Here is a 25,074-nt window from a genome sequence, read left to right as displayed (position 1 = left end):
TAAAGCTGATGACTTTGTAGGTATCATTTGTAGGTATTCTAAGTGCATTCCTTAGAGTGTCAAGTTCCTGCTTATTCTTAGAACATCCATGAGTAGGGCAGCTCAGGTGTTAAGCCTCGTTTTGGGGGAATAATATTATAATACTATAATTTGACATTTCCTCAAGGTTCCAGGTTCTCCACTCAACTTTAACCAGACAAAATTCTTTAGTTGATCCCACATAAATGAAATTTTATAGCCACAAGATTTCCTGCTTTGAGAATATACCTAATGATTATCAATTTCTTTTTCGCTCTTACATTTAAAGTGTTTAAGTGCTGAAGTAATTTGCTATCTTTAAACTTTTAGTTATATTCTAATGATTTTTATTTTCAAATAGTGGTTGAAGAAGTGGATTAAAAAGTGTGATGATGACAGTGAAACTTCTAATTGGATAGCAGCTAACACAAAGGTTGGTCTGTCCGTGTGTGTCTCTCCCCACCACAACCCCACCATGAACTGTTGACAGTGAACATGGTTAAGGGTAGTTGTATAAGCATCAGCAAAAGCAGTGCGTATTTATGTTGGTAATGAGCCTTCTGATAGCTTTTATCCATCTCACCCCCAGTGGTTGCTTATTGATTCTTTAATTACCTTCCGGTGTTTATTTTGAGCAGCTATAAGGCCGTATACATAGTGTTGTACTTGTTTGGTAAAAACATGAATTTCCTGTAGAACAAAGGAAGTTCATTTCTTATCCTTTAAAACATTTTGTGTGCATATGAATGTATTTGCTCATGTCCAGGCCAGGGGAGAACCACTTGCAGGAATTAGGTTTTGCTTTCCACGATGTAGGTATTTATAGGTATTAAACTGTTAGACTTGCTGAAAAATACCTTTACCCCCTGAGCCATGTCGACAGTTAAGGTAGTTTTTGTACCTTAAATGTCTCTGTTTTTCTTTTTAGAAGTCAGTCTTTAGAGGCCAGGATATAAGCAGAGTAAATCATTTTATACTTTGATTATGTAAAGTAGACCTAACAGAACTGTTTTATGACTTAAGTGAAAAATTGAAAATGGACCAATGTGGTATTCTTTATTTTTATTTTGAAGTATGTTATTAATGAAGCTAGTTGTAAATTCAGTCTCATTGGGGTTGTGAATGTAGCTCAGTTGTTATAGAGCTTGCCTAACAGGCACAAAGCCCTGGTCTCGATCTCAAACACCATATGAACTAGATGTGGTAATACATCCTATAATTTAATCACTGTAGAAGTGAAGACAGGGATCAGAATTTCAGCGACAGCACAAGTTACACAAGATCTTGTATGAAAACATAAAAGCAACTGCTGAGAAGATGCGTCAGTGGATAAGAATGTTTGCTGCTCTAGTATGAAGAATCAGAGTTCAGTTCCTTGGCACCCATATAAAAGACAGGTGTGGCTATGTAGCCCCCAGTGCTGAGTTTCAAAGACAGGTGGATTCCCTGGAGCCCAGCTGTCAACTAGCTCAGCTGAATTTGAGGAACTCCCAAGTTCATTGAAAGTGTCTAAGAGAGATAAAGCTGAGAGCTGTATAGCACAGGACATCTAGTACCATCTCTTGCACACATGTACGCAGTGTCCATGTCACTCAAATTCTAAAGTTATCAAAAAACTAGATATTGTGGCACACACCATTAATCCCAGCACTTGGGAGACAGAGGCGGGTGGGTCTCTTTGAGTTTGAAGCCAGTCTGGTCTACATAGTGAGTTCTAGGATAGCTAGGGCTTTTTTAAGAGAAACCCTGTCTCAACAATAACAACCAAAGTTTTTAAAAGTGCATTAAAAACAAAAGCAGAAATTGTGTGAATTCAGTTTGAAAGTCAGAGCCTGATTACTTGTTTGCCCGACTCTGGTGGCCAGATCGCTTGTATATGTGTTAAAGAGAAGCTTTTTCCTTGAGAGAAGCCCTTCCGCCCGCCTGGTTCCAGAGCCGCTTTCCCGCCAGCCTGGTTCTAGAGCCGTATCAGTCCCAAATAAACACACAGGAGGCTATATTAATTATGAAGCTGTTGGCCTTGCTTGTTTCTTACTAGCTAGCTCTGACTTAAGTAATTACCCCATAATTGTTAATCTAAGTATGTTTCTTACCGGAGAATAGTTCCAGGCTTCCTACCCCTATGGCGTTACATGTTGACTCTTTCTGTTTCTCCTTCCCAGAATCCTCCTGGACTCCTAGCCCCACCTATATAGATTCCTATAGGCTCAACAGTACTTTATTGACAAATAACAGGCAAATAACAGGACTTCCCCAACATATATGTATCCTATTTGACCTAGAACTAGTTTGTTATTCCTTTTTCCCCCCTCTTTGTTATTTCTGTTTTATCTTTTATTCTCGTGTCAAACAGGAATAAGTAGCACAGCTACTTATGGGTTTATACTGCATATAAAGCTCTGAGAACAGTGCGAAGGATAGAAAAGTGCAGCTAGGTGACATTAAATAGTGTGTTAAGATTAATACTACCTTCAGTCACGCTTACTGTGTCTGATTCAGAATATTTTGATTGTTTTCACTGGGGTGGAGATGATTCAGCAGCAGAGAGCACTGGCTGCTGTTCCATAGGACCTGGGTTCAATTCCTAACACCTGTGTGGTAGCTCACTACTTTCTATATTCTAGCTCCAGGAGATCTCGTCTGGCCTCCACAGGCACCTTTACACAGATGGCAAACACACAGACGCACATTAATAAAAATAAATATTTTTAAAAAGCATTACATTGTTTTATCTGTTAAAACCCACTAATAATAATACAGGTTATTTTTAATGGTATTTATTACATGCATACTATTTTGTAAGTGACTTATGTGCATTAACTAGTAAATAAATGAAATCTAGCAGTGACCTCTCCCCTCAGTGGTAGCAATACAGCTTAGTGTAGCATTGAAACCAACTTTATAGTTTTTTTCCATAGGAATGTCCCAAATGCCATGTCACAATTGAGAAGGATGGCGGTTGTAATCACATGGTTTGTCGTAACCAGAACTGTAAAGCAGAGTTTTGCTGGGTGTGTCTTGGCCCTTGGGAACCACATGGATCTGCCTGGTAGGTTGGACAAATGGTAGAGTATGTTAACATAATTATGGGATGTATACCACATATAAATGATATTTCTGCCTTTGATTATCACCTTACTTGAGCTAAATAATATGTTGTTTTAATAGAGGAATATGTTCAATATAGCCATAGAAAGGGATTAGGTAAGTTGTATTTTTCACAGGAATTAATAATTAAGAATGAACCCTTGGGTTGAGATTTTCATTAATTAAAGTTGGAAACAAAGGAAAGGGAACACTGAACATCGTTGGAGTAATGTTTTAAGTTCATAGTTTTAATTTTTACATTGTCTGATATGTCCTCTAGGTAGATGCTGTAAACTAGACTTTACAGAAATGTATTGTATTTTCCTTATCCTACACATCATTAAAGACATTTATCATGTCTTAAATAATTGGAAAGCTACTGAACAATAATCTGTATTTTTAGCTTATCTTGCATTCCTATTTGGAAGCATTACCTGCAACTGGGAAGTAGTTCTTCAAATAATCCTTTATTGTGTGATTTTTTTTTCTAAGTTGAGAGTTAATGTTAGATTCGTGTGCAGTTATCTCTTGGCATCCATTGGAGATGGGGTCTAGGATGCCCTGTGGATACCAAAATCTGAGCATGCCTTAAGATCATTCTCATACTAATACATGTATTGTATGTACATAGATTACTCATGATACTTAGAACACAGTTATGGTATTACTTAGAGATAATGACAAGGATAAAGACATCTATTAGTGTTCAGTACATTTTGGAGTTCAGATTTTTTTTGCTCCATTGATATTTTGTTTCCTTGGATGCTAATCCTTGGATACAAAGGTTGCCTGTGTTAAATGGCTTTGTTTCATTTCCTTCTGTACTAATAATCATGTTATCATATTTATTTGGGAAAATGCAAGATAAGCTTTAGATAAGTTTTGAGAAACATAGGAGCTAAGGACATATCCTGAGAATGTTTCTGGGTGTTATAACCTACTTGTATTAATTTGTGTTACTTTCCTGCTTTCTGTCGACCTTCCCCCCCCCCCATGGTAAGTTATGGGGGATAGGCTAAGTTAGGAAATAGACTGTGGTATAACATAGTTTGGATGTTCTGAGGGTTTAAGTCAAAGTGGCATAGTCAGGGAAAAGGGCCTGTATTGTGTTCTTTACACGTTGTCAAATAATTCCAGTGCTCTCTGGAGACTGGATACATCGGCGAGGGTGCAGGTTCAAGGCAAGATTAAAGAGATAGGAACTTAAGGCAAAAATTAGGCATTTGCTTTTAGTTTAACTGGAACTTGTATTAGTTTTAGTAATTGAAGGAATGGTAATAAGGATTACTGCTGAAACTAATTCAAAGGTAAAAACTGATTTGTTAGTTGGAGATAAAGAAATTATGCCATTGTCAGAGCTGAAGACAGATTCCCTGTTTATTTTGTTTTTGAGGGGGTGATTTTGTTGTTGTTGTGTTGAGTTTGTTTTCCTTTCAGGACAGGGTTTTTCTGTGTGGGTAGCCTTGGCTGTCCAAGAACTAGCTCTGTAGACCAGGCTGGCCTTGAAGCCTCAGAGATATACCTGCTTCTGCCTTTCAATTGCTGGGACTAAAGGTGTGCTGCCAACACACACACACACACACACACTAAAGGTGTGCTGCCAACACACACACACACACACACACACACACACACACACACACACACACACACACACACACACACGACAGCAAACTATAGGGTTCCCAGAAACTAAAATAAGGTCATTGTATGCTTTTGTATGCAAGCCCAGTGAAGGGGAGAATAGAGAAGAGTTGTTGGATTTTTTTTTGTTTTGTTTTTCGAGACAAGGTTTCTCTGTGTAGCTTTGGAGCCTATTCTGGCACTCATTCTGTAGAGCAGGCTGGCCTCAATCTCACAGACATCTGCTTGCCTCTGTCTCCCGAGTGCTGGGAATAAAGGTGTGTGCCACCACCACCCAGCTGGAAGAGTTTTTCAAGACCTCTGAGTTTGATGGCATCTCTAACCACGCCTCAGGTTTTAATTAAGTTATACAAAGCAAAAGAGAGCCACCACAGATTGAATGATGAGCTGGATGAAAGGGCCATACCTTTATGCTTCTTGACCTTGCAAATGTATCCTTTCTTTTCTGTGTATGTGTTAAAACACCCTTTGATTTGTCAAAACAGTATTCCAAGTAGCACAGTCAGTTGATTTAGAAATGGAGGTAGACCCAAATATTTGCTTTGCTATGCTAGCCTTAAAATCTTTAGTGTTTTTGGAAGGGAAAAGACTGTCAAGATGGTGCTTTAAAATACATTAAAAAAATATATTGCAAGCAGTGGATATGATGGCACACACCTTTATTTAATTCCAACACTCAGGAAGCAGGTGGATCTCTAAATGACAGGCTAGCCTGGTTTGCATTAATAGTTCTGGACCAGCCTGAGTTATGTAGAGAGACTGTGTGTCAAAAATAAACTGCAAGGGAAACTTGTAGGGTTTAAGAGATAGGAATAAAAGAATGTTAATATTTAACCAAGAGAAATCAAGGGCAGTGATCTCTCAAATTACGCAAACTATTTCATCAAGTATTGAGTGATCAGGGGGAAATTTACATTAAATTTTCCTAACCCAGATAAATTATCTTTGTTACTTTTAGACTAGTTGTGGGTTACTTCAAAACTGCTCTCTGGTGTGTATTTGATAAAATCAAAGATAATGTGTATTTGTATATTATATGTGCATACAAATACATAGACACCATTATAATCCTGAAGATACAGCTCAGTGGCAGAGCATTTGCTTAGCATTCGAGAGGCTCTAGATCCAATTCTTGGTACCGTATGCACACATGCATATTCAAAAAATAATTCTGGAAAAGTTGATAAGTCTATACAACTCAATTTTAGATTTACTTATGAACATGCACGCTTGTGTGAGTGTGAGATACGTATCTGTCATATACATGGTCACTCATCTTTCAACAGCTGCCCACAAAAGGCCAGAGGGGACCATTATTAAGCAACTTGGAATTGGAGTTCAAGAAGGTTTTGAGCTGCCCACTATGTGTGCTGGGAATTAAACTCTGGTCCTTTTGAGTAGCAAAGCTCTCTTAGCCATTGAGCCATCTCTTGAGCCCCATGCAATTTAGTTTTAACATTTAAATGTAAATTTTACTCTTTGGGATGGAGGGAGGGATGGGGTTCACGGTTTGCTGTATCATGTTAGTTCTTAACTTCCTGCTATGTGTTAACTCTGAAACACTCTTTGAAAGTCCATTGCAAGTGGGTAGTTGAGTATCACATTAATAAATAACGACGATCAGAATGTAGTATGTCATAAAACATATGTAGTAACCATGCGTGGTAGCATGTAACCTTAATTCAAGCACTTGGGGACCAGTGCCGGGCAGATCTCTGGGAGTTTTAGGTCAACCTGATCTTCATAGCTATCCAGAGCTAGTGAAAACCTGTGTAAACAACAACAACAAAATACAAAGGAAGTGCCAGTCATTTCCACTCTGACAACTTCTCTGGACCTGTTCTTTCCTTGTTTCTTCCCTTTTATATATCATTCAGTCCTCAGTGAGTTAATAAATTATAGTACTGTGTAAAGTATATAGCACAACATCTCTATATAATAGAGTAACTTGCTGATTCTTGGTTCTCTGGTTTATAAAGGAGAGATAACAGTGAATAATAGATGGCTTAGGAGATAAGGTAATCTCTTCAGAAACAACTGTTTGAACTTCAGACCACAAGTGATAGACATAAGCTCTATACTGCAGTGTTTTCTGGTAGTTGTAACTTAGCTGGATTTGGGATGGGTTATCCAGAAGATGCAATTTCTTGTTACTTCACTGAGAATTGATCTAGTATTTTGACAACCAAAATATTATGTGTTGGATATGTCCAGCCTTCCAGTATGCTTTATTTACGCTTGTACTTATACCATTATAACACTAGAACCCTGGGAGTTTTGATGTCTCAGTTTATCTGTTGTAAAATAGGATGCTGGTTCTAGATAATCACTTAGTACAAATTAAAGTGCTACGTTTTCTTCCTTTTGTAATTGATTTATGGCTTTTTGAAATCTTAATTTTCTTTAAGGTACAACTGTAACCGCTATAATGAGGATGATGCAAAGGCCGCGAGAGATGCCCAAGAGGTGAGTGCAGCCATGCCCGGGTAGCACTGGCTAAGGATGTCCCAGGCACATTTTTCAGGGGTAACTTTGTAGAAGCATTTAGTTCTGAATTATTTGTAGATAGACACTTCAATAAATCCTAGAGGTATACTTATATTTAGAAAGGGACTCTTTTTACAATACTTATTAGGAACATTCATTTTTGTGTTTTCAGACAGGCATCAAACTCATGATCCTTCTGTTTCTGCGTCTTCATGACTACTGATTATAGGCATGTGCATTGTACGTAGTCTTTTTTGTTATTGGTTTGTTGATTTTGAGACAAGCTCTTGCTCTGTACCTTGCATTCCCAATCTCAGCTTCCACAGTCTGAGATTACAGGGGTATGCCAATGATGCTCCTCCATAAGGACCGTCTGGGTTGATTCTTTTCTTTTAATTGAACTAGTTGTATTGGATATTTTTTTTAAAGATTTATTTATTAAATATACAGTATTCTGTCTACACGCCAGAAGAGGGCACCAGATTGAATTGTAGATGGTTGTAAGCCACCATGTGGTTGCTGGGAATTGAACTCAGGACCTCTGGAAGAGCAGTCAGTGCTCTTAACCTCTGAGCCATCTCTCCAGCCCTGTATTGGATATTTTTATGTTCCAGTGGTGGTGTGTGTCAGTACTTACCTCTGAAATCTGCTCATTCAAAAAGAAGACACCAGTAATTATTGTATGAAGTGCCACTATTTGTATAGAGCTCACAGTGTGTCACTTATTTTTACCTCATTGTTAGTGTAATGTCACCTGTATTGAAACAGATCCTCTCAGGAGTCTCCTGTCATAGAGAAATGACTTGCTATTAGGAAAGGATTCAGACAATTATAGATTTGGATTTATAATACTTTGGTTTTTTTGTTTTGTTCTTTTTAGTCTTGTAATTTTATAGTAGTTGTATGACCATTGAAATTTTAGTCCTTTTTATAGAAATTCTTAGAGATACAAAAATGATTTTTAGCTGGATGATGGTGCACACCTTTAATCCCAGCTTTCAGGATGCAGAAACAGGCAAATCTCAGTGAGTTCAGTGCTGTCCTGATCTACAGAGTTAGTTCCAGGACAGCCAAGGCTACATAGAGAAACTTTGCCTTGGGGGGGGGGGATGCTTTTTAAAAGGTTTTCCAAGCTGGACACAATCTATATATTTCTTATTGTTAGTTTTTAAAGGCATTTTCTAGGCCTGGCATTTAATTGTGTGCCTGTAATCCCAACACTCTGGAGGCTTGGAGGATCTTAATTTTGAGTCCAGCCTTTGACTGCATAGCAAGTTTGAGACCAGCAAGACTCCTCTCACTCAACACACACAGACCTCAGTCATTTCTAATTTATCCATCTAGCTCAGTCTGGATTCAAAGTACTGGAATTGCATGTATATTATTTTAGTCCTTTCAAAGAATATAAAAAATTCTCACAAATTACAGTACTGGTTTAAATATATTTGCTACAGTATTATTTAAATATGTGACTAAAATACCACTTGGAAATATCTTATTTCTATACTGCTGTATAAACAAATCAAAACTCAAAGCAGTTAATTTGGTTGACATTCATTTAATTTTTGTAGATGTTGAAACGATGTACCACTGTGTCTTGTTTATGTGGTGAAAGGGACAGAACCTAGGGATTCTGTCTTGCATGTCAAATATTATACCAGTTGAGCTACATCTCCTAAGTTCTTGTTGGTATTATTGTCATCATTTTAATTCTTAAAAAGGCATAATGGTACACTTTTAATCCCAGAAGAAACAGGCAAGAAATTTCTGTGAATTCAAGACCAACCTGGTCTACATAACAAGTTCCAGTACAGCCAGAACTGCATAGAGAGATCCTGACTCAAAAAAAAAAAAACCAAAAAACATATATTTTTGTGTTCTGCTAATACCAGACTGTTTGGTACTCTAAACAACTGCATTAGTGGTCCTTGAATTTTAATTTTAAGGTGGGTCACTGTCTTAATTAGGGATACTCATGATGTGATAAAATATTATGTCCAAACACAACTTGGGGAGGAAAGGGTTTATTTCACTGTTATTTCTTTATAACAGTTCATCATCAAAAGCAGTAAAGTTAGGAACTGAAACAGGACAGACACCTGAGATAGGAGATGACATAGAGGCCATGGAGGAGCACTGAGCACTGCTTACTGGCTTTCTACCTATGGCTTTCTCAGCCTGCTTTCTTACAGAACCTAGGACCTCCAGCCCAGGGGTGGCACCAACCACATTGAGCTGGGTCCTTCCCCCATCACTTGTTAATAAACCCCTACACCTGATCTTATAGAGCCGTTTTTTCAATTGAGGCTCCCTCCTCTCCGATGTGTCTAACTTTTGTCAAGGTGACTTAAAATTGGCCAGTATAGTTGATTTTTATAATTCTGATTTACAAATTATTAGTGGTAGTCAATGCTTTCTGTAACTTCCTGTTTGGACTTGATTCTACTGTTGGACTTTTTTTTGTTTGTTTAAACCTTAGCTCATTTTTATGACATATTAGAAATCATGATTGTTTAAAATCCCTTTGAAGAATAATACCATATATTTTTCCAATATGTTTTTGGGTTTTGATAATTCATTTGAATACAAAGAAATACTGTTTTCCTTGTGAGTGCCACTGTATTTTTCCTAGTTATCCTTAATTTAAGCTAGAGATGTTTAGCAGTGATCTTTGTTATGAAGACCCCACAATCTCAGTACAGAAAATTAAGTTCAAGACAATCCACATTTAGCCAACAATACCAATCAACATACATGACCTGTTCCTGGAGCAGGCCCTTGAAGTTCATCAGCTACTCATCTGTGTGTGGTAAAATCCCTTTTTAAGTTCTTTTGGGAAAGGGGGGTGTTGCGCATAGCTTTTAAAGTAGGAGGTCTGTAGTTTTTGTACACTGTAAGTTAGGCCAATCTAGGATCTTACACTTGAGGGAAAATTTTTATATCATTGCCATTATTCAATGGGTATATACCATTACATGCTTTTTTAACTTTTTGATTTTTCCTTATGCTTCCCACTCTCATGTGCTGACCTGATGTCTCTTGCTTTATTGCAATCTTTAAAAGTGTTAGAAATTTGGTACACAGTCCAGCAAGATCCTTCATGGTACTTTGAGTACTTCGAGTCAAGTTGTAGAAAAGTTTATATACTCTGTTGTGCTGGCAATGGTAAATTTTTTAGTTTTCTCCTCTTTTGAAGTCAGAATACCTTTTCTGTGGAAGGTCAAATAAAGCCATGCCCGATGGCACAGGTGTGTAATCTCAGCTACTCAAAGGGTGAAGCAGGAACATTATGAATAACAAGCCCTGCCTGAGCTACAGAGATAAGTTAAAAGACATGCTGAGCAATAATTTAGGGAAACTCCATTTCAAAAGGTGTGTGTTTGTGTGTATTGGAGGAATCAGGGAGATGTCTCAAACACGACTTAAAAAAAAAAGCATGGACCCACCCAAATTCAGATCTCCAGCATTCACATGGCAACTACCTGTGATCCCAACATTAAGGAGGCAGAAACAGGACTCGTGTGGCTAGCTGCCCAGCTAAATTAGCCAGAATCAGTAAGATCTGTGTTCAGAAAGAAGAGCATCTTGATTTCAAAGCCAGCCTAACCTGTTCCCTGACCCTCTCAAAAAAAGAAAAGGGAAGACCAAAGCATTTCCATTTCCTTTTTTTCTCCCCTTTGGACATGCTTCAGTGTTGTGAATGATACTGGCAATGTCGGATTGAGTAGTCCTGAGGTTTGGAGTTATACTCTGTATTTAAGATAGAGACCAGCTGGGTGATGGTGGTGCACACCTTTAATCCCAGAGCTTGGGAGGCAGAGGCAGGCAGATCTCTGTGAGTTTTAGGCCAGCCTGGTCTATAAAGTGAGTTCCAGGACAGGCTCCAAAGCTACACAGAGAAACCCTGTCTAGAAACAAACAAAAAGACCAAGTATAGAGTCTTTTACTTAAATATGTTTATTTAAATATTTAAATACTCGATATGTCATAGAAGGTACCCAATTGTCTTTTTTTGGTTTTTTGGAGGCTGTCCTGGAACTCACTTTGTAGACCAGGCTGACCTCGAACTCACAGAGATCCGCCTGCCTCTGCCTCCCGAGTGCTGGCCCAATTGTCTTATGGGCCCAATTGTATGAAAATGTATGGTAAAGTTACACTTAAATTTAACTTGTCATTTTCTATATACCAAGTATACAATTTTAAATAGTTCTAAATGAGACATTAATAATGCAAAATATATCTAAAGTCCAAAATTGTATTGTGTCATTAATACTATTTTGTATATTATCAAATTATAGGCTTTACTGACTAACCATTATTGTGCATATATGCATTGGGAGGGTGTTTGAAATTGATCCCAGTGACTGATGACAATCAAGTGTGTGCTTTACCCCCATACTACATCTGTAGCACTCTAGCCCTGGCTGTTAGATTGTTATTGTAAATATATATATACATTTGATTGGTTGAGAGCGGGTAGGGGAAGCACAGGATCTTACTCTGTAGCAATTGCTGATCTGTATTCATGCTGACCATGCTGTTCTCAATTTTGGCTATCCTCCTGTATGTCTGCTGAGTACTGGTATTACAGGTGTGCATCTCCATGAACACTGCCTATTTTAGCGTTATACCTGTCAGATCTGTCAAAAATTTCTTTCTGTTTTCATTTTTTTTAGGCAGGATCTCATATTGTAAATTATCTATTAAAAATGTAAATGTATTTTGCCTTTGTGTATGAGCACATACATGTATTCTCCCAGAGGATAGTTCTCAGGGTGGGTTTTCTTCTTGCTATCTGGTGAGATGTGAGGATCAAATTCAGGTTGTCAGACCTGTGCACAAGTACACTGAGCCTTCTTGTTTACTTACACACAGCTGCTTCTTACTTTCTATCACATTGCAGCCTCTGTAGAGTGCTTTCCAAGAAAGCTTTTTGTAATGCTAAAAATGCTCTTTATCAACATTGTTTAATTTTTTTGGCCACTAATTGTAGAACTGACATTTTAATGTTGAGTAAAAATAGACAAATATGTCGCTCATGGTTGCTGTATGGAAACTGTAGTAAGGCAGTCAGAGCAGTGTTAAATAACAACGGTAACATAGATGATCTTTTTTCTTAATTTTAAGTTAAGACTAATTATGAATTACGGTTCCATTTTATCAGCAAATACGAAATTTCAAGTGGCAGTTTTAGTAAAAAATCATACTCGTGGATATATTTTTCATGGATGAAATTTTTAATATGTGTATGATGTTGCTCGACAGGCTTAATACATTGTCTTCCATAGTTACCCTTGTTGTTGCATATGACCAACATTAACTTCTTTAAAGCTGAGCAGTATTCCATTGACTTCTATGCCACCATTTTTTCGCATTCATTTCCAATAAATGAACTGATTCCATGGGTTTATTATTGCAAATAATAAGCAGAGAAATGCAGGCATGCTTAACATAATTATTGTTGTTGTTGAATGCCCAAATGTGGTAATACTGAATCTTATGATAGTTCTACTTTCAATTTTTTGATGGCCTTCTGTGTATTTTCCATAGTGATTCTACGAATTTGCATTCATATAATTCTTTTCACATATTTGCCAATTCTTGGTATCTTTGCCCTTTCTGGTGATGAACTGTTTTAACGTGTGATGTGCTCTCGCATAGTACCTTAATTAGACACCAGCTTTTGTGTATGATATATATCATAATTACAAGACTTATTTTTCTTTTACTGGTTAGCGATCAAGGGCAGCCCTGCAGAGGTACCTGTTCTACTGTAATCGCTATATGAACCACATGCAGAGTCTGCGCTTTGAGCATAAGCTGTATGCTCAGGTGAAGCAGAAGATGGAGGAGATGCAGCAGCACAACATGTCCTGGATCGAGGTGCAGTTCCTGAAGAAAGCAGTCGATGTCCTCTGCCAGTGTCGTGCCACACTCATGTACACTTATGTCTTCGCTTTCTACCTCAAAAAGAATAACCAGTCCATTATCTTTGAGGTAGGACTAGTCCTGGATGGGGGAAAGGCCTCCTTTTTCAAAGAACAGAGTTAAACCCTTTCTATTAAAAAAAAAAAAAAGTAGGTTAAAGAAACCGTCGTTTGTAGAAAGAGAAACTTGTTATACTAAACTGCATTCAAATTTATGTGGTTTAGTCAATTGTGCTGGCTCTCTAGTCAGCCCTCATTTTGAACTTTTGTCATGATTTAGCACTGAAAACTTGGAGAAGATTATTTCTCTTCTTATCTCTTCCTTTCCCCCTGGTGGTTTTTCTTTTTTTCTTTTCTGGGGTTTTTGTTTGTCTTGAGACAGGAGTGTTTAGCTGTGTAGGTCAGGCTTTTCTTCAGCTTATAGTGTACTGGGATTAAAGGCTCATACCACCACAGCCAGCTCATTTTACAACATTTTTATTTGAAAAACCTTTACTACTAAAAGCACCACTAAAGGTAGTTTTGTGCCTATTAAAAACTTAGATATGACAGGTGATGAACAATTTATGTGAATTGTGTCACTTAAGCCTCATGATACCTAAAATGTTAAGTATTCTACTCTCATCTAATATAGAGAATAGCAGGGCTTGATGGCTCATATCTGTAACCCCAGCATTCAGAAAGCAGAGAGAGGCACATCTAAGTTAGCCTGGTTGTAGTCCAGCCAGAACTTTATAGTGAGACCTTATGTCAAAAAAATAAAGCAACAGCAAAAATTGATGCATAGAATACTGATCTTGCACACAATGTGAAATAGATTTATTCAGCTGGATATGATGGCACATGATTTAAACTCAGAACTCTGGAGGCAAAGGCAAGTGGATCTCTTACTGGTTTGAGGCCAGCATGGTACGTAGAAGTCTATGCTACCTAGCTAGGCTTACACAGCAGACCATGTCTTTTAAAACAACAACAACAAAACTGTAAATATTTAAACTCACAAAAATGGCCGTGGCCAAATGTGAGAAACATTTATTTTTCACGTTTTAATTTTTAGTTTTCAAAAAGGACAGCTCTCAGATCTAGAACATTGTAAAGACTTTCACATCATCTTTAATGTTCTTCCAGAGGCAAATGGTTGACTCTTCATGTTTTCTAACACTTTTAAGATTGTTCTGGAATAGGAAAAATTGTTACAGCTGAAAACTAGAAAGAGTTTTAATAGTTAAGCCACTTATCAACACTGTTAGTGTTGAGAGTCAGAATATAGTCATCAAACGAACTAAAATTGGTTATATTAGCTTGACTTTGAAGTCAGAGTTTATATTCTTTTTCTTTCAGAATAATCAAGCAGATCTAGAAAATGCCACAGAGGTACTTTCAGGCTACCTCGAACGAGATATTTCCCAAGATTCTCTGCAGGATATAAAGCAGAAAGTCCAAGATAAGTACAGGTGAGATTTTTATAGCTGGTGGATAAAATCTTCTGTCATTGCTGAGATTCTGTATAGTTGACTGTGCTTTTGTGTTTCCCAGATTCTGTTGGGCAAAAAGTTAAAGAGGGCTGTTCTGATCAAGTATAGAGGAGGAATCTAGCCATATATTCTAATAGCCGATTCTATTTCAGTTGAAATCCCTGCATCGTAGGGATGGTTCTTGGCAAATGAATTAGGCATTCTTTTAGAATTTTTGTTAGCTTTTATTTCTTAGGAGAAACATTGCTTAGGGTAAACAGGAGCTCAGGATTGAACGATTCCTCAACATAAAGATTTGTCCCAATGTGTATTTCTGATATGCTCGTATCTGTTTTTAAAAACGATTTTGTAAAAAAAAAAATTTTTGTATCTGTGTGTGGGTATATGTATGTGTGTAGATATCCAAAGAGGCCAGAAGAGGGCGTCATAGTACCTGGAGCTAGAGTTGCAGGCAATTGTGAGCCACCAGATATGGGTACTGGGAACTGAATGTGGACCCTCTGGAAAAGCTAGAAATGTTCTTTATCACTGAGCCATCTCTCCATCTCCTAGTATCTTTTTAGTAGTAGTAAGGAAACTGAGAAGTTGGAAGGTTTGGGGATTTAATCCCAATGTCTTCACTTCCTTTTGTTAACTATACTGTGTTTATAGTGTTTTTACAGTCATCCAGGACTTTATAAATGGGAATAGATGGCCTATGAAATTAACTTTTTTCTTCTTCTTTTGTCTTTTTGGTTTTTTGAGATAGGGTTTCTCTGTATAACAGCTCTGGCTATCCTGGAACTCATTCCGTAGACCAGGCTGGTCTTGAACTCACAGAGATACGCCTGGCTCTGCCTCTCAAATGCTGGGATTGAAGGCATGTACCTCCATAGCCCAGCCAAAATTAACCCTTTATAATTTATGCAGCTATGATTCGAATCATTGTTTCTAGGACCCATCACAACATGAGGGCTCTACAATTAATTTCCGGTACTGGACATCTGATTTCTAAAAAAAAAATAAAAATCTTGGCCTGGAAGGATAGGTCAGTGGTATAGTGTTTGCCTAATAGGCACAGGGTCCTGGGTTTGGTTACCAGCAGTGAAAGAAAGCAAAAAACAGTCCTTAGAACAGTTAGAACAGGTTTGATGTGTCTGTACAGATAAACCTGGAAATGTTCGTAGTAATAGTAGAAGCTTTTGTCAAAGTCTGGGCAAATTATTAGGAATAGTACTTTTTAAAAGTGGGTATATCCCTCTTTTTTCATTATCAGAGGCTGATGACAAGTTGTTTTGTTTTGTTTTGTTTTTCTCTTTGATTACAGATACTGTGAGAGTCGACGAAGGGTTTTGTTACAGCATGTGCATGAAGGCTATGAAAAAGATCTGTGGGAGTACATTGAGGACTGAGAATGGCCCTGCATAAAATGAACTCTGAAAACTTTACCATCTAGAGTGCTCATGCAATTAAAACAAACACAAACACAAACAAGGAGGCACTAAGCCTATTCTGACACTGCTGGTCTGTAGTACCAGAATTCTGTTTTGTTAACGGAAAGTTTAAGTAAATTATATTGTAATAAAAAAGGTAGATAAACCATTGTACAACAGTATTCTAGGCCGCCAACAAAGTGTGACAGACACACAAAAAGCCCTCCAACTTTAACTTGTAACGTAGCTTCATTCTCAAAGCTGACTTCCTTTTTCTTTTTCCTGAGTGTAGTACAGTTAAAATTTCAAATAGCTCCTTGACATTGCTTTTCATGTCCAAACCAGCCATTTTGTTGTACTTTGGTAAAGGACCTCTTCCCCTTCTCCCCTGCACACACATGCCCCACACACAGTTGGACTTCCTTTCTCTCATACCCTAAGGTCATGAGTGAATAATGATTATTAGCTACTTGTAAAGGAAATTCTTGGGAGGGGGAATGGGGTAGGCAGCAAGAGGAATAAACAAACAAAAAAAAACCCACAAGAACTTTGTATATGACTTTTAAAACAAGAGGACAACACAGTATTTTTCAAAATTGTATATAGCGCATATGCATGGATAAAGCAAGCGTGGCACGTGTTTGCATAATGTTTAATTACAAAAGTATTTATTCTTTAAAAAGCTTCAAGATTATGTCTATTTGCTGTGCATTTTCTTTCAGTTGGCTTTATCTTTCCAGGGTTGGGGTTGGGATAAAGGTATGTTTGTTAAGCACCCCTGCAAGACCTAACTAGATTATTGAGTTTTCTTTTCCTGAGGTCATTTTGCCCTTTCTGGTTTGGTTCTGTCTTTTGCTGGCCATGGGCTTCACGCCTTGAATTCCCAGTTTCTAAATGAGGAACAAGAAAGTCCTAAGCAAATGCCATGGCCTGTTAAAGACTACAAGGGGTTTTGTTGCTTCAGTTCATGAGTGATCCTGCCCTAACCAACACCTCCTGCGTGGCCTTGATGCCTCTATCCCAGCCTGTGTGCCCATGTCATGCACACGGCTGTAGGTTTCTAGGCTCCCTATCACATCTGGAGGAAGCATTTCAAAATTTCTTATCCTGTTTTATTTTTCTTGAATTGCTGCTTTGAGCCTTTTTAAATTTTAGTTACGGCTCATCTCTCATCCCTTCTTTATGTTAGGGTGTTGAATACAATGTTTTCACTTTAAGTACAAATAAATAGCCATTCACTTTAGTCTGATATTGTGAACTTTAAATGGTGGATATTGAAATTGCTTGTGTGTGTTGCGGTGGGTTCAGTTTGAAGGCAAACACCACTAGAATATTGATAACTCCCATCCAGTGCATTTGAGTAGGAATCACTGAGTTTGCTTCTTTTCTATTGTCAGCATATAGGAGAATTAATAATGCATTTTAGCTGTGATGTCCATTTTTATGAAATTTCTACTAAAAGCTATGTTAAAAGTAAAGGATGGTGGTGGTTTTATTAACTATAAACCTGTTTAGGCCATTCTGCCTGTGGCATTTTTCAACAGGTCAGCATCCCTAAGACTGTCAGTTTTATATTAGAGTGCAGAGTGAACTAGGCAACTAGATCAAGAGGTAATACTATTAAATGCCAGTTTCGGCTGAGGACCTCTTCGTCTTCCTTTAACTGTCTTGTGCCTAGGGAGTGTTTACCATTTGTGAGGCAGCTGTGTCTGTTCTTGCATTGTACATCTTATTACTCCATTGGGAAGTAGGTTCACTTTCCTCTGGCTTTTTGCCTAAGTTAGGCTTTGCTGAATCACCCTACTTTTCCTTTTAGAAAGGTTGTTACATGAGATGTACTTGCAACTGTTCTTTTCCCATCAAAAATCAGTGAATGTTTGCTGAGTATATTATGCTGCTTCCTTAAACTACTTGTTGCTTTAGGATCAATTTATATCTTTTTTTTCTTCCCTTTCCTTGTCACCTCAGGTGCAAATCTGAACTCACATGTCTGCTTTTCCATTTTCTCTTTGCCCTATCTTTTCCCCCATTATCCATTTGACTTTATTTTAAATAATTACATCAGTCTTTAAAAAAAAATCAAAACCAAGGAAATTTCAATGAAAGTTCAAAGTTCCTTTTCCTGGTGACTTTGGAAAGCAGCCAGAATTGTCACATAGATATAGATGGTCCCTTAAAATGCTTTTGTGTATGTGGTGTTTCAAAACAGTTAACTTTGCAGTATCTAGGTTTGAGTGTTATAAGTCCTCTTCATGCCCTGCCCTTGCAACAAGTTTCCAGAAGAGTGTATGCACCTTACAGTCTCAGTCCCCACCAATGGAGGGATAGTGCAGTTGGTGACACTTTCTAGTCCATTGCTCACATGGGACCTGAGGGTATTACACTCATAATTTGTGTGGATCAAGGTGAATTGGCCTTTCTGCTACATCCACACTTTTAACAACTGCCTCCACATGTACCAGAGTTTCCAGAATTTATCTGCTTTTGTTAGTAGCTTCAATGCCTCCTGCTGGGATAGGCAAGCCATATTGTTCAACAGCTTCCCTATTTGACGTACCTAAGTCTTTTATCAGAGGGCTCTACTTACAATAAGCACCAGGGTCTCCTTGTGTATTGGGTCAGTTACATTGTAGGTGCATGTGTCATTTGAGCAATTCATTGAGCAGCAGGTGAACTTTCAATGATATACAATAAAATTTTGATCCAAAGCTCAGGAGACATACCATTGTGGTAAATGGAGTAGCATATAACATCACCAGACTCTAAATTCTTTGTAATTTGCTGCAACCCAGATTGTATATGTTTTATGTGTGTTTAAATAAATATATTAAAGACACACGTGTATACATACATACCAATAGATCCAAGACTGACTGACTGACTTGGTTTGAAATGGTTGAATCTGCAGTGTAATGTGTGGTTCACCTGTGATTAGGAGTTGAAACTTAGAACAAGAGAGTAAAAGGACTTAATGTAACAAATTATTTTAGCCACGTATCCCGATATAGAGCACTTGGGGGATGGGATGGGGTGGGTTGGTGAGACAATCAGATCGATAAATTGATTAAATGCTCCTAACCCTGTAATTCTGTGCATAGAGCACCTTGTGCTGTGGAAATAACTGTTCTTAGATTTTCATTGTAACTGGACTGTTCAGGTTGCCCAGAGGGAAAGAACATTCCTAATTCTAATAAAATAAACGTTTATTTTGTTATTCCATTAGTTACTTATGTTTATTTTTATAGTTGGAAACATGACTTAGGTGGATAACAGCCACCTGTATAATGTGCCTTATTCACTGTTCCTATTTAATAAATACTATCAAAAATTGGTTCAGGTCCTAGGTAGGGAACTGTGAATGAGACCATCCCCAACATTTAATTTGGCTAATGGAACTTTCAGAAGTATTCTGAAAGCTTTCTGGTCTCCAAATTTCAAGCATTGAATTTAGATTGTTAATTGTAATAGTTATACATATTTAGATGCTCAGAACCTGAAATGTCTTTTTTAATATTATTCTTGGCCTCAAAAATATTTCACTTTACTTTCACTTAGAAGCTGATGGTCCCTGTAAAGCAGTCTCAAAGCTGAAGATACTTAGTGGATATTGTTAATGACACTATAACCAAGTCCAGACTTGACAGTTGAATCTATAGTATAGTAGTAGTCTGTCACTTTCAGTTTCAAAGCACTTGCTCTGAAACAAGTGGAGTAAAGGTTGCTGTTTCACAGAAGAAGAAAGTAAGACTCAGTAAGATTAAATAACTTGCCTAAAATTTCCCGATTCAATCTAGGACCAGAGCAACATCCACCTACCTCTGTCTGTACAGTTTTTTTGTTCTGGTCTCAGAATGATATAGTATCCAGGACAAGAAGTGACTTTTTATGCTGTACTTCTAAACCATACTTAGGCCTAGCAGTGCTCCTTCTAGAGGGTTGTGGTTCTGATTTCTTCTAGAAAAGAGTCCTTCCCTACCTGTAGATTGGGGCAGCCAGTCCCCATATATTATATTTGAAGCTATAGTCCCCAGTGTGGCAGCCATACCACATATGACAGTTGAGAATAAATAGCTTAGTGTAACTTCCTAGGATATTTACAGGTGACCTTGAATTTGGATGATCTGCTGGAACTTGTTACCAGGTCTCTCATATATGATAGCTGAAAATACAGAGGACAACAGCTAATTTTTTTTTCTTTTTGGTTTTTTAAAGACCAATGTGGCTTAGGTGAGTATTAGTCTAGACCTTATGCAGCCAAGGATGACCTTGAATTGCCAATCATCTTGCCTCGACTCTCAAATGGTAAAATGACAGGCATGTGCACCAGCTTAGGTAACCATTTATCCCTGCAGCAGGAGAGTCTGATGGTTTTTGTTTTTTGGGTTTTTCAGTTTTGTTTTTGAGGAGTGCTGTGAGAAAATCATGGCTCCTTTAGAAATGAAAATGTGGACTCTTAAGATTTGGGGAAGTTGATACATATTTTCAAAAACGTGCATCTGTTACTTTTTTAAGGTCAAGTAGCCAACCTAGAAGCCTAGAAGCTTTCAATTAGAAGTCAATGCTGACTAATAATAACAAACTTTGGTTTTGTTTTTGGTTTGGTTTTTTTTTTTTTTTTTTTTGGTTTTGTTTTGGTGTGTTTGTGTGTGTCAGGGGTGTGTTTTCTGTTTTGTTTTTGTTGTTCTTGTTTTTAAAGGCACCTGCTAATAATCTTTCTCAAGCATTTAATGGGAGAAGTGATTGCTTTCTTGGGAAAAACTTTTCAGCTGTTATGGGTTGGGGCTATTAGGGTGGTTTTTACTGTAGTTACCAAGTTATAAACTAATCGCTTTGGTACTTAGCATATCTGACAGTGTATCCATGGGGAATCCAGGGATCTCAAACGAAATGCCTACTAAGTTAGGTAAATAGGAATAGATGAATCCCATTAGAGCTGGATTCTAAGAAAATACTGTATATCACTAAAATGTTAAATTTCGAGTTCATAGTGTGTCCATACTTGTCTGATTACATATATTCTATTATGTTGCTTCTTTTATTTTAAAAGGACCATTGTGAGCTGAGTCAATATATTATGTTGCGTTTTTAAAAAATAGGAATATGATGGGGGATCAAACAAAATGAATTGGTAAAATAAAGCCTAGTTAAAAATCATAATACTTATGTGTTTTGTTTACTGATCAGTTACTTTTTCTTGTCATAAAATATTATGACCAAAGCAACTCAGGTCTTTTGTTTACTGATCAGTTACTTTTTTATTGTGACAAAATATTATGACCAAAGCAACAAATGAAAGTGTTTAATTGTGCTTGCGATTTCAGATGATTCAGAGTTCATAATGGCTAAATGTTCTTGATCTTCAGGTAGGAGCCAGAGAACACTGGGGATGATGGCATGAGATTTCTGAAATAACAAAGCCTGCCCTCAGTGACATACCTCCTCCAAGGCCACACCTCCTAATCCTTTCCAAACGTCCCACCCACTGGGGAACAAGTATTGAAATACGAGCCTATGTGGACCATTATCTAAATGAAAATGGATAATCATCTCACCCCCCCTCCCCATTAGCAAAGAGTAGAATTAAGTTACTTCAATACAGTGTTGGGCACTGGAAGTTCAACACTTCAACTAAAGGGGTCTGTCAATTTGTGTGAAGCTGTTAGTTAACCAAGGCTGTTTATGCAAATGGGTGTTCTTGTAACCCAACCAGTTACCAGATGGGGCCACATTTTGGCCAGTTGATACTTCAAACAGCCTTACCAAAGTATCTGTGACTTAAAGACTTCTAACATTAGTAGGTTATTCTAGGAACTCAGTGGCAAATACTTTTGACTCTTCTACTCAAAGCAGGTTGCTTTTGTTGAAAACCTCAGATAAACCAAGCAATTCCTCATGGTTAGTAGCCACCCTATTTAGTGAGCCTTGTATTTTCAGACGCTTCAAAGTGCCAATTCTAACGTGATGACATTGACTCTATATGCATAAAGTAACGTTTCCTGAGCATTACTTTGTGCCTTAACTAGCACCTGAAAAGACCTCCTCACTGACTACATTTGTGTGGAAGTTGGATCATTAACTTTGCAAGCTACCTCCTGTTTGCTAGAGAAGTTAAGTGGATAAGGTTCCTGTATACAGAATAAAACAGTACTATACAAGTCACTTCGTGCCAGGTGGTGGTGGTACATGCCTTTAATCCCAGGACTTGGAAGGCAGAGGCAAGTGGGTCTCTGAGCTCAGGGCCATCCTGATCTACAGAGCGAGTTCCAGGACAGGCTCCAAAACTGCAGAGAGAAACCAAGTTTCAAAAAACCAAAAACAAGTCACTTCACACAAATAACTATTTGAGTCTTATGCCATGGGGATCCAGCTCTCCAGAAGAGTTGGATCAGACAGGGATTCGGGATTTTATGTCCTAAAACTTAAGGGACCCTATCAAAAAATGAGTATTGTAGCTTGCTCTTAAAGGGAGAACTCTGCTACTCCTGTTGCTGTAATTTCCTTGGGGTGTAGTATAAAATGATGATCTGCAGTTATGGATGACCTTTTGTGGGCTACTTGGGCAGTAGACATTCTGAAGTTGTTAACTACATTCACAAGTCATTGATCTTAATTGCTGGTGTTCCTGGTATGAATGAAGATGTTTGCTTATTAATAAATTCCTGTCACATATCCTGGCTTGTGGTTCATTTCTACCTGTATAAAGCAAATACTAGAATATTCTAATAGAATATGACCAAAGTATTCACCTGATTTGGAAAAGATGCACTTTCACATTTTTACTTAATGTGAGACAGGCTCTTGCTATAGCTATACATAGGTCCAGGCTTGCCTCTTAAGTTGCAACCATTTTGGTGCTGGGATTTTTTGGGCCTTGTCTAGGGAATAATTTAGAACATTGTAAAAAGGTCATGACAGTAGACACCAGAGAAGAGTGATAGTGCTCTCTGTCTTCTCCCTCCCAGAATTTGTCTATTATTCTGAGTAGCTTACCATAAAGTCAACAAAATAGGTAGTTTAAAACAACTCCCATGACAAATTGTAAAAATGAGTAAAGGCAGTGCCTTACAGTGACAAAATGTTGGCACACTAACTTCTGGAGTCAGATGGCTGCTTCTATGAAATTGCTTCACAGATTGCAAATGCTGTTTCTTGAAAGGACATGTGAGTGTGTGTGCAAGATAAATTCCATAGCTAACAGATGAGAACCCACAAATCACACTGAAGAAAACAATTGGAAGCACATCCTCCTGGAATAGTTCATATTCATCATGCTTCATTGGTTATACTCTGCATCTTATGTTTAGTTGGGTATTTTAAGAACTGTGTGCACCTGTGTAATAACCCAAAAGTGATGCAGGAGAATACTATTAAGCTCTCTTTAAAGTTGTTTTTAAGTCCCTTTCAGTGCTCACTTGCTTTTAGTCAGGATCAGTCAGCTCACTTTTGAGCTTCATATAAGTCATATATACTCTTTTTTTTTTTTTCTTTTGGTTTTTCGAGACAGGGTTTCTGTGTATTGTTTTGGAAGCTGTCCTGGAACTCGCTCTGTAGATCAGGCTGGTCTCAAACTCACAGAGATCCGCCTGCCTCTGCCTCCCGAGTACTGGGATTAAAGGCTTGAGCCATCAACACCCGGCTCATATATACTTGTAATGCTTTAAAAATTCTCCATATTAGCCGGACATTGGTGGCCCACGCCTTTAATCCCAGCACTCGGGAGGCAGAGGCAGGCGGATCTCTGTGAGTTCGAGGCCAGGCTGGACCGACAGCCTCCAAAACAGAGAAACCCTGTCTCGTAAAAACAAAAAAACAAAAAAAAATTCTCCGTATTATGTGTTAGATTATTCTGAATGCTGAATATTAGTACATAATACCAGTTTATCCAGTTTCCTACCAGTAACTTCTTTCCTGTTTGAGACAATATGAGCTTTTTAATTTTTTTTTTTTAAATCATGTGTCTGGGTGTTGCCTGAATATAGGTCTGTGTCTTTGGAAGGTACTGTTTCCCCTAGAACTGGAGTTACAGATGGTTGTGCACTGACATGTGGGTACTGGGTCCTCTTGCAAGAAGAGCCAGTGCTCTTAACCAAAGAGCCATTTCTCCAGCCTGTACTATGTTTTGTTGTTTTGTTTTCGAGACAGGGTTTCTCTGGCTTTGGAGGTTGTCCTGGAACTAACTCTTGTAGACCAGGCTGGTCTTGAACTCATAGAGATCCGCCTGCCTCTGCCTCCCGAGTGCTGGAATTAAAGGTGTGTGCCACCACCGCCCAGCTCTGTACTATGTTTTTAGATACATGTTTTCTTTCCTCCTGGTTTAATACCTAATAATAGAAGGATTGCTGGGTCAGATGTTTGCCTTATGTTTAAGATCATAAACTTTCCTATATAAATGATGCATCATTTTGTATGCCTATGAATGATATATGCAGTCTCTATAGTTTCTCCATATCTAAGCATTTCCTGTATGTCAGTGGTTGGTTTTTGGGACAGAAGTTTGTGTAGCTCAGGTTGGACTTGAATTTAAGATGCTCCTGCCTTGGCCTCCTGAACACTAAAATTATAGGCATGCAGCACCATATCTCGACCTGTCAGTGTTTACATTTGATGCTAGCTATCTCAGTAGATAGGAAATAACTGATTTTCATTTATGTTATTTTCCCTTGATAAGTTGTTTTCCTCCATTTTCATTGTTGGGTTGTAGCTCGATTGAGTGCTTGCCTAGCATGTATGAAATACTAGGATCTGGCATGGACATTGTGACAGTTATTATTTTGTATTACTGGGAGTTAACTTAAAGCATGCTAAGCCTACTTTTATTTCATTTCATTTACCTCAGCCCCTGATCTTTCTGGGATGGCAGCCTCTGTGCTTCTATTGTCCAGCTTGTAATGTTATATTTTGACTTTTATACATTTTGTGCTTTATGATTTTATAAGTACATTTTCATAAGCAGCATGTTTTTGTTGGAAATTTAACTATGATCCATCTCAAGTTAATTGCTTAAACTTTTATGGTGTTTTACAT

General features: G+C 37.9%; 1 protein-coding gene across 2 annotated transcripts in view; it reads left to right on the top strand.

Moving 5' to 3' along the window:
- Arih1 (ariadne RBR E3 ubiquitin protein ligase 1) overlaps positions 1 to 19,264 on the top strand; it is an 89,505-nt gene extending 70,241 nt beyond the window's left edge. Inside the window, exons 9-14 of one of the 2 annotated variants that reach the window (XM_040730266.1) lie at positions 380 to 451; positions 2,937 to 3,067; positions 7,158 to 7,215; positions 12,973 to 13,119; positions 14,505 to 14,617; positions 15,945 to 19,264. In XM_040730266.1, coding sequence (XP_040586200.1) covers positions 380 to 451; positions 2,937 to 3,067; positions 7,158 to 7,215; positions 12,973 to 13,119; positions 14,505 to 14,617; positions 15,945 to 16,029 — 606 coding nt within the window. In that variant the 3' untranslated portion in view covers positions 16,030 to 19,264. Of the gene's footprint in view, positions 1 to 379; positions 452 to 2,936; positions 3,068 to 7,157; positions 7,216 to 12,972; positions 13,234 to 14,504; positions 14,618 to 15,944 lie in introns of both variants that reach the window. The other variant, XM_005069632.4, reaches the window with a different exon arrangement.
- The last annotated feature ends 5,810 nt before the right edge of the window (positions 19,265 to 25,074 follow it).

The sequence above is a fragment of the Mesocricetus auratus genome, unplaced genomic scaffold, assembly GCF_017639785.1.
Source record: "Mesocricetus auratus isolate SY011 unplaced genomic scaffold, BCM_Maur_2.0 Super-Scaffold_100022, whole genome shotgun sequence".
In the NCBI taxonomy this organism is placed as follows: Eukaryota; Metazoa; Chordata; class Mammalia; order Rodentia; family Cricetidae; genus Mesocricetus; species Mesocricetus auratus.
The sequence above is the reverse complement of the archived record's forward strand: the minus strand, read 5'-3'. Positions and strand labels throughout refer to the sequence as shown.